The sequence below is a fragment of the Schistocerca americana genome, chromosome 4, assembly GCF_021461395.2.
Source record: "Schistocerca americana isolate TAMUIC-IGC-003095 chromosome 4, iqSchAmer2.1, whole genome shotgun sequence".
Classification (NCBI taxonomy): Eukaryota; Metazoa; Arthropoda; class Insecta; order Orthoptera; family Acrididae; genus Schistocerca; species Schistocerca americana.
The window spans coordinates 765065093-765083544 of NC_060122.1; the positions used below are offsets into that span (position 1 = coordinate 765065093).

General features: G+C 40.7%; 1 protein-coding gene across 5 annotated transcripts in view; it reads left to right on the plus strand.

Annotated features, from left to right (window-relative positions):
* Positions 1 to 18452, plus strand: part of LOC124613896 (inositol polyphosphate-4-phosphatase type I A) — a 261219-nt gene that overhangs the window by 83314 nt on the left and 159453 nt on the right. For all 5 annotated transcript variants that reach the window (XM_047142639.1, XM_047142641.1, XM_047142642.1 and 2 more), the window contains one exon: positions 508 to 708. In XM_047142639.1, the coding sequence (XP_046998595.1) occupies positions 508 to 708 (201 nt within the window). The remainder of the gene's footprint in view (positions 1 to 507; positions 709 to 18452) is intronic.

Consider the following 18452-nt stretch of genomic DNA (forward strand, 5'->3'; position numbering starts at 1 on the left):
TTGCAAGGATAGATTAGTATGGAGAGACCACAACAAAAACACATTTAAATTGCAGTGCAATGTTTGTTTTTTTTTTTTTTTACTATTTATGGAGAATTGTTTCTACACTGGTGTTTCATGGGCATAATCTCAGTTTTCTTGCAGTTTTTCTTATTCAGGGCTTTATTCCAGGTTTTACTTTCAGTGGATTTTCCTGTTCCTAAATCTTCACAAAGTAATTGATGGCTACATAGAAAAACAGTGAGGATAATCCATCACCCTTATCTGAGGTCTGAGGTGTGTGTGTGTGTGTGTGTGTGTGTGTGTGTGTGTGTGTGTGTGTGTGTGAAGAAGGAACAGAGAAGGTTTTGAAATTAATATTTTCTACATTACGTGATTATATCAGCAGTACTAATAATTTCACTTATTGAAGGTAAATCATGGCTAACCATTCTCTCTCCTTGTAATATTTAGTTTTTCTTAGTCGACTTTTTGATTTCTTATACTCTGCATTCATTTTTATTGCAGTGTTTGACGGTGGTCTGAGTCAGCATCTAGCAGCGTATTCTCAGGGAGAGAGAGATGCTTGGCTGCAAGCTATACAATTGGCCAGCTACGAGTGCATGCGTTCACAGTTGTTGGCTCTGCAACAACGAATGGAGCTGAGACGAGGACATGATCCTCACCTAGATATTCATATGTGGCGCATTCGACATGGTCATTCTGTAGGTGAGTATATGATGTTTGTTTTGTTTTGTCTTGTCTTGTCTTGTCTTGTTTGGCTTGAGTCTGAGTCTGTGAAAGGGACAAAACAGTAGGGTATTCTCCTGTATCGGTATCACAAAAGATAAAGAATGCAGTTATAACATATTGTATGCTGCCGGCTAGAAGATTCATACAAGCAATAAGTCACTGGCTTGTGGGTAAGCATTTTTCCACAGTGTCCTTAGTCTAGGTGTGCTAATGACTACAGAACGACTTATGTGGAGTTTATAAACCATCAGTGAGGCATTGACAGATTAAAATTTTGAATTTGTCTGTGTGATAACTCAGTCATAATAGTGTATACACCTTTGGAATATTGTCTCAGTTTTTTTACTCGATTCTTGGTTTCCTGTGTGAAAGATAAAGATTACTGTTTGTATTAATTGTTCAGATTTTCCACCCCATGTAGGACAATCCACTTGTGCATGGAATGTGGTACACACCCAGCTTTTGGAGACCTAAACTTCCTTTAACATTGCAAAGAAAACCTTCTGTCTAAACAGAAGGGAGCAATACACAGTGGATTTCAAGTTTCCATAGGAGTCTACTAATCTTTCTGGACATTGGGCTTGCATAGGGTAGGTAAGTGATTTGTGGCCCCCCTTCCTCTGTCTCTGTCTCGACCTCTTTTCCCGATGTTCTTGATTTAGACTGCAGTGCCCTTTCAATTTGACAATCTTAGCACCCAGTCCTTTATAACACTGTTGACTGGTGTTGTAATTCTTCAGTGAGGCTTTCCTTTTTGGAAGTGGTAGAGCTCTATGGACCAGCCCTTAGCACCAAATTTTTTGTGATGAATGATGAAGGCTTGTGGTACGGAGGTGAGAGGTCAGAGGATGTAGGTTTTCTATGGGGTCCACCAGAATGAATATTAGGATTCAATTTACATAGTGTGGTGTCGCTGTTGCATTTGTGCAAACTGCTGATGTGGGGGCTGCATTGAAAATGGACAGCTATTTGTAATTATGACCTTGTGGCGATCACGGCATGGAGCATTCTCCTTGGAGGCGTATTCCAAAAACTAATAAGCCTCACATCACAATTCAGTGACTCTTTCATTGCCGCTTCAAGTTGAGACAACATGAGAAAGTCCCTGATCATCAGACAATTGTGTGTTGGATACAAAAATTCATGAATAATGGATCTTGTGCAAAGAAAAAGTCGGGGGCAATGAAGGACACAGCTGACAGTGCAGCGAGTAGAGGAGGGGTATCAACCACTCATCCAAAGTCCTCAGCATTCTGCTGCCAGAGACACCTTGGTGGTAACAATGCCAGATCATTCCTTGCAATGCATCCTCAATAAGAACCTGCACTTCCATCCATATGAATTGCAGGTTGTACAGGAACTAAACAGACAAGGTAAAGTTGCCCAGCAAACCCTCACCTTGCCACAGATGTGGCACAACTCATTGATGTCAGATGAGTCCCATTTTCATCTAGCCGTGGTGTAGATAAACAGAATTAAGGTACAGGAAGCTATGTAACCAAAGTAACCCTTATTGGCTGTATGATAAATCTCTTCACTAAGAATATGCGACTGTGTGCTGCAGCACGGCATTGTTTGGCATCATTGATCCTTGTTATTTTGAGGACCTTCATGGTCATACAGTTAGGGTTATTAGTGATCATTGTATCCAAATGTTAAATAACTTCCTCTTTCCAAGGTTGAACAACAGCAACATGATTCTTTTAACAGGGCAGTGCAACAGCTCATCTGCCCCACCAGTCAATGAATGTCTTGTGGCGTTATTTTCCTGGTTGATTGGTTTCCAATTTGGAGACATTTGTTGGCCTGCATGGGCACCCAATTTGACTTACTCTGACAAGTTCTTGTGAGAATACTTGAGGACTCGCGTGTTTGCTACATGTCCTTACAGTGTGACTGAACTCGAGGAAAGCATTCGTATAGTTGCAGAGGAGATCCCATTGAACATGCTGAATTGAGTGATGGAAACTTTCGTGTGCTACTTGGAGAAATGCATGGTCATCTGTAAGGTGTTATATTCAAAACCAAGAAAAGGGCATACGGTAAATGATATGTAATAGTGTATATATTTTTTGTTTTTTTGTTTTCAATGTGTTTTTCAATGAATTTATCAGTTTGTTTTGATGTTTTGTCCTTTCTGTAACCTACTATTCATTATGCTGGATCATGTATGTACACTGTGACCCCAGGATCCATACATTCTTTTCTCAACTAACACATTGAGGAAAGATAACTGGTGTGCTTTTTTAAGTTCTGTCATGAATTGTATAATGTGAGGGACAGAAGTTAAAATTCCAGGAACTCTTAAAGTTTTTCCGCTCTATGTAGCCGCACTACAAATGTGTCACCCACGTACCAAAAGAAATATGTTGGTTTCAACTTTGCAAATTGTAGTACCTTTGCTTCAAAGTGTTCTGTGTAGAGGTTCATTATGACAAGCGATTATGGACTGGCCAGTACCACGGTGTCGGTTTGATCATAATACTTTCTGTTGGACAAGAAATAAGTTAATGTCATAATGTGTCAAGAAAGTTCTATGAAACAATTGTCAGTCTTCTCTGCAATTAGTTTCAAGGAATCAGGAAATGGGAATCTTGTATAGAGGGAGATTATATCGAAACTGACCAAATTCCATATCCTGGATCCCCAGTCAACTGGAGTTGCGAATGTGGTGTTAGCACTTCTGCTGAGAATGCGATTTATTTTATCAGCCGCACCAATATTACTTACTATGGATTCTTAAAAGAATTCATTCCTTTTGTATCTTAGGCCATATAGTCATGATTGCATCAGCACTTGTGTTCTATGACCCTTAACAATGTTAAATGGCAAACCTGACTCATTGAGAAGTTTCATCATTTTCCTCTTGATTTTATTCTTATGATTGGCATCTGTCTGTCTGCAAGCAATGTCATTCAAAAGATAAATCATCTTATTGTAGTCCATACATTACATTAGGACCATAGTGTTGCCCTTGTCGGCTAACAGAACTACAGTTCCTTGTCCTGTCACAGATTTCTCACTGTTTCACTTTCTTCCTTGGAGATACTGGATCTTAGCTGTGGGACCTCACAAGGGAAACTCCCCCTCAGATTTAGTGATAAAATGGCCCAGTGGGTAGCTCATTAAAAACTCAACATAGACACGGCATGAAAACAGGAAGTGCAAGTGTAGAACATAAAGGAGATATGTACATCTGGAGGTCCCTTCTTTACACATTGCTGTTGCAAGTGGACGTTACACCATGAAACAGACATAAATTTGAATACAGTGAGCAGATTCGTGAGTGCCAGGACGGACAGGTCATAATTTTAATTTTGTGGTGGTGGTGGTGGTGGTGGTGGGGGGAATACAGAGCACAGGGGAGATTTGAACATGGATCTCCCTATCTACAGTCCAACACCGTGAACAGATAACCACAACGCCACAGTTATTTAAATGCATTCGATGTTCCACATCTTGAGCTTGGACTGTTTACTGTTCCGATTTTGCTGCTTTTTTCACAGGTCAGCACACCTTCCTGTTTTCATGTTTGATCTGTGTTCAGTTATTGATGGGCTATCCACTGGTTCCTGTTACCACTAAACCTGAGTGGGTGATATGGGGAGTTTCCTTTCTCAGTAAGTGCTCTATAGGTTTTGCAGTGAACCTCTTCTGCTGCTCCTGGTGGGAAAGACTTCAACAGTTCCATGCTCCATGGTGCTGATGTGTAATCTGTTACTGGTAGCATTTTCGGAGTGGGAACAAAATTTAGCCATTTAGCAAGGATCTTAACTGTATCCTCATACAGATATCTGTCGGTGAGATTAATTACAGTGTGGCTCCCTTCATCTTGTCTTGGCTTTTCATGCAAGTGATCAAATTTCGCTTCCTGGCGTGCAAACATTTTCAACTGCAATGGTTTTGTTTGTGACCATGGTACATTGTCAACCCATTCTGAAGATTCTGCAGAGTGTAGCAGATATGTAAAGACAGAGCTGAAGGACCTCTTTTTAAAGATGACTAGTACTTGTTGGGTGCCATAAATTCTGTCTCAGACTAACATTGGGTTTGCACAGCACATAATCCTATTCGCTGTTGGTGTGTTTATGGGATGTTTGATTTTGGCGCACATAGGTGCAGCTTGTTCATCTCGATATAACAGCAAAACTTGTAGCACTTGAAGAAGGTGGCTGGGGTGCTTGTTGAAATATTGTGCATAAAATGGAAACAACAACTCACCAGAACACCTGGAAGCACCATTAATCAAACACTCCAAGTTAACCTGAGAGAGCTCACATATTTTATCTTTCTTTTAGTCATGTGCACTTAAATAGCTTTCATTTCTCTTGTAGCCATTACTGTTTAGCCATTCAGCAGTTTGTGTTAATCTGTTCCCTTTTTTAATCTTTTCTTTCTGTTTCTTTTGCTACATTTTTATGGTTTGTTTTTGTCAATTAAATTCAATATCTAAGTGTTATGAAAGGATTTCTGTTGAGCTGTGCCTTTTTCAGGATTTCTGTTGAGCTGTGCCTTTTTCAGGATTTCTGTTGAGCTGTGCCTTTTTCAGGATTTCTGTTGAGCTGTGCCTTTTTCAGGATTTCTGTTGAGCTGTGCCTTTTTCAGGATTTCTGTTGAGCTTTGCCTTGTTCAGGATTTCTGTTGAGCTGTGCCTTTTTCAGGATTTCTGTTGAGCTGTGCCTTGTTCAGGATTTCTGTTGAGCTGTACCTTGTTCAGGATTTCTGTTGAGCTGTACCTTGTTCAGGATTTCTGTTGAGCTGTGCCTTTTTCCTAGTTTTCCTCTGCTGATCTCATTGTTTCATCTTTCAAACCTACACATGTGCACATGTGTCTCCAAATTTATTCCTTTCCAAAGTTTCGCTCAGTATTTGCCTAATGCTCCCTTTGGAACACTCTACACTGATTTACCCTGGTCTCATCTCCTTAATTTCCTACTTTTCTGTGTTTTCTTAATTAATCTGCAGTTCATAACCTATAAATTGTGGCCAGAGTTCACATCTGTTCCCAGAAAGATTTTTCGGTTCAAATATCTGGTTTCAAAATCTCATCTTACCATTATAAGATCTGTATGAGACCAGAATTGGCTCCAGGTATCTTCTGTTTGTACAGTCTTCTTTCATTATTCTTAAACAAAGTGTCTACACTGATTAAATTGTGCTTTGTTCAGAATTCTACCAGACATCTTCCAGCCCCCGCGCCCCTCTCCACACAGTCTGTGTTGACCTACTGTACTATATTTCCTTCTCTTTCTTTTTCTACTGTTGAATTCCAGTCCCCCATAATAATTAAATTTTTGCCTCCTGTAACAAACTGGATAATTTCTTTTTTCCCCATCACACATACTCTCAATCTTCTTATTGTCTGTGGAGCTAGTGGGTATATATATTTATATTATTGTTGTGTCTCGTGATATTGTGTCTATCTCTGCTAAGATAAGTTCACTGTGCAGTTCATAGTAATTCACGTGTGTTAATATTTTCTTATTCATTACTAGTCCTACTTTTGCATTAACTCTATTTGGTTTTGTGTTCGTAACCTTGTTCTCACTGGACCAAAAATCCTGTTCTTCCTGCCACTGCTCTTCACAAAGCCTCATTATATCAAACTTCAGCCTATTGATTTCTTTTTTTAAATTTTATAAACACCTACTCTGTAAAGGCATCTTAACATTCCGCATTTTCACTCATATAACACCAGATTTGTTTCATCTGATGACATTTTCCAATATAGAACTGTGTGATATTTCGCCCAAGATGATGATGTCATTTTTGAACAATACAGTAGAGCTGCATGTCTTTGGGGAAACATAACGGCACAAATTCCCCCATGTTTTCAGTCGTGCTGCAGTACAAACATAAGAAGACCATATTGGTTAATGTTTAAAGTTAGATCAGCCAGCAATCCTGGCTGTCACCTCTGCAACTTCTGAAAAGGAGGCTGACCTCCCAACAGACACCCTTCTGATGTAGTTGTACCAGAGGCACAGTTATCTGTGTAGCTTAGGCCCGCAAGCCACCTCTTAAGGACATGGTAAGTGGTGTCTGAGGCTTACATATTTATTGTCACATAAAGGTAATATGGTAAAGGTAAGGAAAAATCATTATTTTATATACAAAAAGATAATGTGACAGTGTTCCTCCATGAACCATGGACCTTGTCAAGGTGGGGTGGCTGGCATGCCGGCACGCTTCAACAACTCATATTGCTGTACAGTAGTTCCATCCACAGTGGAGGGGTATCTGTGAAGAGCACAGACTAACCCATTGTTCCTCCATAGCCAACAATCAGGATGATTGACTGATGTGGTCTTGTAACATTAGTGAACATGAACTTGCTGTGCCGGTTCTGTGAATGGCTGAAAGCAAAGAAAAACTACAGCCATGTAATAATCCTCCTCACCTCCTCCACTCCACATCCCAAAGCATGCATCTCTACTGTGCGGCTTAAGGTGGTGATGGCAAACTCTCGGGTAAAATATTCCGGAGGGGACTACTCTAGATGAGGTTGTCATCAGGAAAGGAAAACTGGTAATTTGTGGATTGTGACGTGAATGTTATCCCTTAATCAGGTCGGTAGGTTAGAAGATTTAAAGAGGGAAATGGATAGATTGAAGTTAGATATCATGGGAATTAATGAAGTGCATTGGGAGGAAGAACAGGACTTTAGCTCACGTCAGGTCAGTACATGGAAATCAAAATAAAATCAAATAGGGCTCATGCAGGAGTAGGCCCAACAATGAATAAGAAAATAATGCTGTGGGTAAGCTATAATGAACAATGTAGTGAATGCATTATCGTAGCCAAGCTAGGCATGAAGCAAACATCCATCATGGTATGACAAGATTATATGCCAATTAGTTCTGAAGATTATAAAGATATTAAAGGAATGTATAATGTATGATTAGATGATTTGGATAGTTAAGGCAGATGAAAACTGGTAAAGGCTGACTAGAATTTGATCTTAGGAACAGGAAGTGAAAGAAAAATAGTATGACATGGTGGACCGGGGGAAAGGAATGACAGAGGAATATTGTAGAGGTAGACCAAGGCTTTGCTACAGTAAGGAGGTGTAATGGACGTAGGTGCCATAATTACAAACATATGAAGAGGCTTGCACAGGAGTGACTAGCATGTAGACTTGCAACAAAACTGTCTTGGGACTGAAGACTGTGACAACAATGGTGTTGCCGTGTAGCCAAGGTACTACAGGCCAGCAAACATGGAGATTATCCTATTTCTGTAAAAAACATCCCTCAGTCAGAAAAGGAGTAGTCATATAGTGAGACCTCTCTCTGAAAATGGTCAAAAGATTGACTGCAGAGCACTTTAAACCGCTCGCTATTCATTAGCTTCCATTCTATTGTAACTGTAACCTCTTTACAGGCTTCAGCGACTATAACACTGTGAGACAGTGGAATTTTGTGTATCACAGTGAGCCTGGATTGTGGGGTTGATGCAGACATTTATATAGAAAGACTAAACCTTGAGGTGTGCTATGTGCCAGTGGGGAGCATGTTGTTGAGGTGAAATGATCATTAGTACACTACCACTGTGGCACTTCTCCTAGCTGCTTGTGTAATGGCAATGGAACCAATTACAAAATTAAGAAATAGAACACAACTTCCATGGATTGACTGGACCAATGTTGAGCACTCACACCCAAAGAACAAAGAACAGACTAACCCTTTTTGCATCAAAATATGTACTTAGTAATAAAAATAGAAAAGAAATTTGAGAAACTGTCCTTATTTTACATTTAGAAAGCATTTGAGCCATTGTTGAAAGACCTTAAGTATGTAAAAGGAATGGAACCCTTCTCATTAAAATGTCAACATCCCTGCATGTTAACATCATTCAGGGGGGGGAGGGGGAGGGGGGGGGGATAATACATCTGTAAAGACGTTGATTGTTAATCCGATGACAACATATGCCACTTGAAGGTAGTAGTAAAATGTTGGAGCACAGCTGTGCTGGAAGCTGGATTTGTTGATGTTTTTGGTTGGCCAGACCTTTTCTTATGCACATACTGAGCAGTACCGTCGGCTTCAAATTTATCCCGAATACGATAAATTGTTGTACATCTTGGTGGCTGATTTCCATACACACTACACCTTTGCTGTAGTCCCTACATCATATTCTCGTACTTCCAGTATGTCTTCAATATGACCTTGCTTTGCTGAAAAGACAATCTTATTTCATTCATTGCTGCAATGTCATCTGCTGGAAAATGTGCGCCAAGATCTGTTAAGAAAATAGTGGAATACTCTACAGCACAAAATTGCAACTATTTGTCACTTTGTTCCAAAGATATTAACCATCAAAGAGTGTCTACATTTTTCTGGTCCCCCCTGTAGAAAAAGTGCTAAGGTGATTAACCACCAGACGGGTCGAATATATCATAATATCAACAGTAGCAGGAAATGATCTTGACATGGCATGAATTTGTCTCCTTTGTGACAACCTGTCATTTTACGCTAGTACTTGCACCCAACATCCTCATTTAAATGTTTGATATGTTCCAGTCTCTGTCGTGCCCTTCAGTTTTTACCCTCTGCAGCTCCCACAAGTATCATGGAAGTTATTGAATGATGCATTAACACATACCATATCATTCCTGCCTCTTATTTGTGGCAATGTTTGCCACGTGTTTGTGTCCTCACAGATTCTCTGAAAAACCATCTCATTACTAATCTTATCAGTCCACTTAATTTTCACCATCCTACAACAGCAGCATATCTTAGACTTCAACAAAATCTTGGTTTACAAGCCACGTCCTTTCGAATAAAACACTCGAGCTTTTGGCAGCTGTCTCAGCCTTTGGCATCAGGAGTTGAAATCACTGGCTGCCAGGGATGGCGTGCTGTTCTGCTTATATAGATGGAAGGGTAGTGTCTGCAATCTTCCAGAGAGGTCTGGAGTTGAGCACGCATGGAAGGCAGGTTGGGCAGCCCCTAGCCACTCTGTTCTGCGGTTGGTAGAGTTGATAGGAGCTACCCAGCTTGCCTTCTGTGCATGTGTGACTCCAGGCCTCTCTGCATGGTTGCAGACACTGCCATTTAAGCCTAACATCATGCCAGCCCCGGCTGTCAGTGATTTCAACTCCTCATGATGATGGCGGAGACTGCTGTCAAAAGCTAGAGTTTTATTTGAAATGATGTGGATTGTGAACAGAGAAGATTTTGTTGAAGCTGAAGCATGCCGCTGCGAAAAACTCTGAGGAACAGATCTCAACTCTTAGATTCTCTTCTTATCCAGTTTTCCATAGCCAATGATTCATTTGCTGTGCTCCAAAAGGACATTCTCAGAAATCACTTCCTCAAATTAAGGCCGACCTTTGACACTGTTCAACGTCTTTTGGCCAGAAATACCCTCATTTCCTGAGGTATTCTACCTTCTTTTCTTCATATCCTCCTTGTTTCATCCATCAGCATTATTTCGTTTCAAGGTAGGGGAATTCCTTAACTTCACCTACTTCATGGTCCTCATTTCTGATGTTAAGTTTATCGATAATTTTGTTTCTGCTATCCTCATCACTAATGTTTTTCTTCAGTTTATGCTCAATATACATTCTGCACTTCTGAGACAGTTCATTCTGTTCATTTTTGCTGAGATTAGCTATATCATCAGTGAACCTTATCAGTGATTTCCTTTCACCCTGAATTGTAATCACACTTTTTAACATTCCTTTTATTTTCATCATTCTCCCAGAACTGATCATGGCCCTTTGGTTTCGAGTTGAGTGGAAGGGCTGAACCAGAGACTTCGAAACTGCTGTGACAAGCTAGGCTGTGACTTCCTGGATTTGCGTCATAGGGTTGAGAATCGTAAGGACCCTGTAAAAGCGTCGGGCGTGCACTACACATCCGAGACTGCTATTCAGGTAGCTGACTGTGTGTGGGGTGCACACAAGGTTTTTTTTAGATTAGGTGACTCTCAATTCAGTCCAGACAATGACAGCTGTAGGAAACCCAAAAGTATCAGTGTAAGATTGAAAGATATATCTCCCACAAGTGAGAGTATTAAAATCCTAATGTAAAATGCTAAAGTATTCACAACAAAGTGCCAGAGTTTGAAGTGCTCATACAAAGCAGTGAAGCTCGCATAATACCAGGTACAGTTAGCTGGCTGAAAGCTGAAATTGGTATCAGTGAGATTTTTGGGGAAAATTTAAGTGTATATTGAAAGGATAGGCAAATGGGAAATTGAGGTTGTGTATTTGTTGCAGTAGACAAACTCAAATCCACAAAGGTAGAAATTGAAGCTACATGTGAGATTGTTTGGGCAACACTCACTGTCAGGAGTGGGCATAAAATGATAATTGGATCCTTGTATTGCCCACCAGCCCCATCTCCTGATGTAACCTAAAACTTTAGAGAAAATGTCGGTTCATTTGTATGTAAGTTCCCCATTCATACTGTAATCATTGCTGGAGACTTTAATCACCCAACAATTAATGGGAAAATTACAGTTTTATTAGCGGTGGGTATAATAAGACATCCTGTGAAATTGTAGTAAATTCCTTCTCTGAGAACTACCTAGAACATATAGTTAGGAACCCCGCTCATGATAGAAATAAATTCGATCTAATGGCAATGAATAGACCTGACCTCATTGAGGATGTCCACATCAAAACTTGTATCAGCCATGACGTGGCTGTGGCAACAGTGACTGCCAAAGTACAAAGGACAACTAAAACAAACATAAAGATATATTTGTTCAGTAAATAGATAGAAAAATCAGTAGCATCATATCTCTATGAGGAACTTGAAACTTTCAGCACAGGGCAGGAACTTGTAGAGGAACTCTGGCTCAGTTTAAAAGAATAGTTGACTATGCAGTTGCTACATATGTACCCTGTAGAACAGCTCATAATGGGAGGGAACCTCCATGGTATACAGGCACTGTAAGAAAACGTCTAAAGGAACAGAGATTACTGCATAATAGGTTTAAAACAAAGCATAGGGCTATAGATAGAGAGAGACAGAATGAAACACATTTGGCTGTCTAGAGAGCAGTGCATAATGCCTTCAAAGACTAACATAGCAGAATATTGTCAAGTGATGTTTCACGGAATCCGAGGAATTATTGTCTAATGTAAAGGCTGTTAGTGAATGAGACAGGAACTGGAATTCAGGGTAGTACAGCAAAAGCTGAAATGCTTAACGCCATTTTCAAATGTTCCTTTACAAAGGAGAACTCAGGAGAATTGCCCCAATTTAATTGTTGTACCTCTGAAAAGATGAATGAAATAAGTATTAATGTCAGTGGTGTTGAGAAACAGCTGAAATTGTTAAAATTGTACAAAGCTCCAGGGCCTAGTGCATTCCTGTCAGATTCTATGCTGAATTTGTGACTGAGTTAGCCCCTCTTCTAGCTATAATCTTTTGTAGATCCTTCGAACAAAAAACCTTGCCCAGTTCTTCAAAAAAGGCAAAGGTCACGCCCGTCTACAAGAAGGACAGTAGGTATGAGCCACTAACTACTGTGCAATGTCCTTGACATTGATTTGTTGTAGAATTTTAGAACATTTCCTGAGCTCAAACATAATGAGGTATCTTCAACAGAATGACCTCCTCAGTGCCAACAGCATGGATTCCAAAAACATTAATCATGTAACCCAACTTGCACTTTTCTCACATGATGTACTGAAAGCTTTGGATCAAGGCAGCCAGGTAGATGCAGTATTTCTTGAGTTCTGAAAAGCATTTGACTCAGTACGACACCTATCCTTGTTGTCAAAATCTTTGTATGGGTATCAAGTGAAATTTGTGACTGGACTGAGGACTTTTTGTGACTGGACTGAGGACTTTTTGTGACTGGACTGAGGACTTTTTGTGACTGGACTGAGGACTTTTTGTGACTGGACTGAGGACTTTTTGTGACTGGACTGAGGACTTTTTGTGACTGGACTGAGGACTTTTTGTGACTGGACTGAGGACTTTTTGTGACTGGACTGAGGACTTTTTGTGACTGGACTGAGGACTTTTTGTGACTGGACTGAGGACTTTTTGTGACTGGACTGAGGACTTTTTGTGACTGGACTGAGGACTTTTTGTGACTGGACTGAGGACTTTTTGTGACTGGACTGAGGACTTTTTGTGACTGGACTGAGGACTTTTTGTGACTGGACTGAGGACTTTTTGTGACTGGACTGAGGACTTTTTGTGACTGGACTGAGGACTTTTTGTGACTGGACTGAGGACTTTTTGTGACTGGACTGAGGACTTTTTGTGACTGGACTGAGGACTTTTTGTGACTGGACTGAGGACTTTTTGTGACTGGACTGAGGACTTTTTGTGACTGGACTGAGGACTTTTTGTGACTGGACTGAGGACTTTTTGTGACTGGACTGAGGACTTTTTGTGACTGGACTGAGGACTTTTTGTGACTGGACTGAGGACTTTTTGTGACTGGACTGAGGACTTTTTGTGACTGGACTGAGGACTTTTTGTGACTGGACTGAGGACTTTTTGTGACTGGACTGAGGACTTTTTGTGACTGGACTGAGGACTTTTTGTGACTGGACTGAGGACTTTTTGTGACTGGACTGAGGACTTTTTGTGACTGGACTGAGGACTTTTTGTGACTGGACTGAGGACTTTTTGTGACTGGACTGAGGACTTTTTGTGACTGGACTGAGGACTTTTTGTGACTGGACTGAGGACTTTTTGTGACTGGACTGAGGACTTTTTGTGACTGGACTGAGGACTTTTTGTGACTGGACTGAGGACTTTTTGTGACTGGACTGAGGACTTTTTGTGACTGGACTGAGGACTTTTTGTGACTGGACTGAGGACTTTTTGTGACTGGACTGAGGACTTTTTGTGACTGGACTGAGGACTTTTTGTGACTGGACTGAGGACTTTTTGTGACTGGACTGAGGACTTTTTGTGACTGGACTGAGGACTTTTTGTGACTGGACTGAGGACTTTTTGTGACTGGACTGAGGACTTTTTGTGACTGGACTGAGGACTTTTTGTGACTGGACTGAGGACTTTTTGTGACTGGACTGAGGACTTTTTGTGACTGGACTGAGGACTTTTTGTGACTGGACTGAGGACTTTTTGTGACTGGACTGAGGACTTTTTGTGACTGGACTGAGGACTTTTTGTGACTGGACTGAGGACTTTTTGTGACTGGACTGAGGACTTTTTGTGACTGGACTGAGGACTTTTTGTGACTGGACTGAGGACTTTTTGTGACTGGACTGAGGACTTTTTGTGACTGGACTGAGGACTTTTTGTGACTGGACTGAGGACTTTTTGTGACTGGACTGAGGACTTTTTGTGACTGGACTGAGGACTTTTTGTGACTGGACTGAGGACTTTTTGTGACTGGACTGAGGACTTTTTGTGACTGGACTGAGGACTTTTTGTGACTGGACTGAGGACTTTTTGTGACTGGACTGAGGACTTTTTGTGACTGGACTGAGGACTTTTTGTGACTGGACTGAGGACTTTTTGTGACTGGACTGAGGACTTTTTGTGACTGGACTGAGGACTTTTTGTGACTGGACTGAGGACTTTTTGTGACTGGACTGAGGACTTTTTGTGACTGGACTGAGGACTTTTTGTGACTGGACTGAGGACTTTTTGTGACTGGACTGAGGACTTTTTGTGACTGGACTGAGGACTTTTTGTGACTGGACTGAGGACTTTTTGTGACTGGACTGAGGACTTTTTGTGACTGGACTGAGGACTTTTTGTGACTGGACTGAGGACTTTTTGTGACTGGACTGAGGACTTTTTGTGACTGGACTGAGGACTTTTTGTGACTGGACTGAGGACTTTTTGTGACTGGACTGAGGACTTTTTGTGACTGGACTGAGGACTTTTTGTGACTGGACTGAGGACTTTTTGTGACTGGACTGAGGACTTTTTGTGACTGGACTGAGGACTTTTTGTGACTGGACTGAGGACTTTTTGTGACTGGACTGAGGACTTTTTGTGACTGGACTGAGGACTTTTTGTGACTGGACTGAGGACTTTTTGTGACTGGACTGAGGACTTTTTGTGACTGGACTGAGGACTTTTTGTGACTGGACTGAGGACTTTTTGTGACTGGACTGAGGACTTTTTGTGACTGGACTGAGGACTTTTTGTGACTGGACTGAGGACTTTTTGTGACTGGACTGAGGACTTTTTGTGACTGGACTGAGGACTTTTTGTGACTGGACTGAGGACTTTTTGTGACTGGACTGAGGACTTTTTGTGACTGGACTGAGGACTTTTTGTGACTGGACTGAGGACTTTTTGTGACTGGACTGAGGACTTTTTGTGACTGGACTGAGGACTTTTTGTGACTGGACTGAGGACTTTTTGTGACTGGACTGAGGACTTTTTGTGACTGGACTGAGGACTTTTTGTGACTGGACTGAGGACTTTTTGTGACTGGACTGAGGACTTTTTGGTAGGGAGGAGAGTCATTGTCAGATGTAGAAGTAACTTGAGGTATGCCCCAGGGAAGTGTGTTGGGACTGTTGCTGTTCATGTTGTGTATGAAAAACCTTGCATACAATATTAATAGTAAAATCAGGCTTTTTGCAGATGACACAGTTATCCATAATGAAATACTATCTGAAAGAAGCTGCATAAATATTGTCAGATCTTTATAAGATTCCAAAGTGGTGCAGAGATTGGCAACTTGCTTTAAATGTTCAGAAATGTAAAATTTTGCACCTCGCAAAATGAAAAAAACATAATATCCTATGACCATAATATCATTGAGTCACTGTTGAGTTCGGCCAACTCATACAAATACCTGGGTGTAACACTGTGGGGATATGAAATGGAACAATCACTTAGGTTCAGTTGGGGGTAAAGCAGATGGCAGACTTTGATTTATTGGCAGAATATTGAGGAAGTTGAAACTCTCCCTATTAAATCCACCGTCGTTGACTAGTGGATTATAGCCTAACAGTTTAGTGTGCAACTGATACAGGTTCATCGGTTAATATGTGCACGGGAATTGTTTCGTATAGTATCCAACGAAGCTAATTAGGATGTCAGGTAGCAATAATCGGTACATACTTTGTTCTTAATGTTCCATATTTTTTGTCTAAACAGCACGAATGAGGCAGTTACTCTCTTCGTCTGACAAAGTAATAATGGTTAACTCATCACAGGTCACCTGTAAATGTCGTTACATGCCAATATTCTTTGTGTGGCACTGAATACACAATCCTCACTGAATCCAAATTGTGGGTGTCCAGCATGTTCTCGCATAATCACAGTCCACAAAGGAACATGTAAACACATCAAACAAATCACTCAGTTAACGCCATTTACGAATTTGCTGGAGGTCAGTCCCATGGCTTTGTGTGACACGCCGAAATCTGCGCTGCTCACTTGGCAGCCAACAAATTACTTGCTCGGTGTTTCAACACTGACTACTCTGTGGTGCAATGTGTGCTCAACTATCAATAGTACCTACTGCGACCTGCATGAGGCAAAGGTATAGTGTTCTCAATACATAAGGGACAGTTGACCCTTTACAAAGTGCAATCAGTCTAAAAAGGAGATTACTTACAAATCACTCACGCGACCAGTTCTAGAATATTGCTCAACTAGATAGGACAAATGGGAATATTGAATGTATACAGAGAAGGGCACCACGAATGGTCACAGGTTTGTTTAATCCCTGGGAGTGTGTCACAGAGGTACTGAAGGAACTGAACTGGAAGACTCTTGAAGACAGACGTAAACTATCACAAGAAAGTCATTAATAAGTTTCAAGAGCTGGCTTTAAATGATTATTCTAGGATTATACTACAATCCTCTAATGGTCATTGAGATAAGATAAACTTAATTACTGCACACACACACACACACACACACACACACACACACACACACATAGGCATTCAAACAAACATTCTTCCTATGTTCCATACATGAATGGAACAGGAAGAAAACCTAATAACAGGTACAATGGGGCATACCCTCTGTCATGCACCTCATGGTGGTTTGCAGATTATAGTTGTAAATGTAGATTGCTTATTCGATGTATGGATTGTGAAAAGTAGGGGCAAAAAACTGCATCTGTATCTTATACTTTTTTTTAATCTGAGCGCGAACAGTCTTGAATATGTTGCACTTTTTGTATTGTTCAATGCAGTTTCTAGATTGCCAAATCTTATGATTGTGACTTGCTTCCATCATAAAGTGCAACATCAGAACTGCCCCTCTGGTGCCTTTATCTTTCCTAAAACCAAACTAATCATCACCTAACAATTACTCATTTTTTCATTTCTTCTGTCTATTATCCTGGAGATACTAGAAGGTATCAGATAGATTATATTATGGTAAGACAGAGATTTAGGAACCAGGTTTTAAATTGTAAGGCATTTCCAGGGGCACATGTGGACTCTGACCACAATCTATTATTGGTTATGAACTGTAGATTAAAACTGATGAAACTGCAAATAGGTGGGAATTTAAGGAGATGGGACTTGGATAAACTGAAAGAACCAGAGGTTGTACAGAGTTCAGGGTTTCAGGGAGAGCATAAGGGAACAATTGACAGGAATGGGGGAAAGAAATAAAGTAGAAGAAGAATGGGTAGCTTTGAGGGATGAAGTAGTGAAGGCCGCAGAGGATCAAGTAGGTAAAAAAACGAGGGCTAGTAGAAATCCTTGGGTAACAGAAGATATATTGAATTTAATTGATTAAAGGAGAAAATATAAAACTGCAGTGAATGAAGAAGGCAAAAAGGAAATGAGATCGACAGGAAGTGCAAAATGGCTAAGCAGGGATGGCTAGAGGACAAATGTAAGGATGTAGAGGCTGATCTCACAGGGGGGCAAGATAGATACTGCGTACAGGAAAATTAAAGAGACCTTTGGAGAAAAGAGAACCACTTGCATGAATATCAAGAGCTCAGATGGAAACCCAGTTCTAAGCAAAGAAGGGAAAGCAGAAAGGTGGAAGGAGAATATAGAGGGTCTATACAGGGGCGATGTTCTTGAGGAAAATATCATGGAGATGGAAGAGGATGTAGATGAATATGAAATGGGAGATTTGATACTGTGTGAGGAGTTTGACAGAGCACTGAAAGACCTAAGTTGACAAAGGCCCCGGGAACAGACAACATTCCATTAGAACTACTGACAGCCTTGGGAGAGCCAGTCCTTACAGAACTCTACCGTCTGGTGAGCAAGATGTATGAAACAGGCGAAATTCCCTCAGACTTCAAGAAGAATATAATAATTCCAGTCCCAAAGAAAGCAGGTGTTGACAGATGTGAAAATTACCGAACTATCAGTTTAATAAGTCACAGCTGCAAAATACTAATGTGAATTCTTTACAGACGAATGGAAAAACTAGTAGAAGCCGACCTCGGGGAAGATCAGTTTGGATTCCGTAGAAATGTTGGAACACGTGAGGCAATACTGACCCTACGACTTATCTTAGAAGAAAGATTAAGGAAAGGTAAACCTACATTTCTAGCATTTGTAGACTTAGAGAAAGCTTTTGACAATGTTGACTGGAATACTCTCTTTCAAATTCTGAAGGTGACAGGGGTAAAATACAGGGAGCGAAAGGCTATTTACAATTTGTACAGAAACCAGATGGCAGTTATAAGAGTCGAGGGACATGAAAGGGAAGCAGTGGTTGGGAAGGGAGTGAGACAGGGTTGTAGCCTCTCCCCAATGCTATTCAATCTGTATATTGAGCAAGCAGTAAAGGAAACAAAAGAAATGTCCAGATTAGGTATTAAAA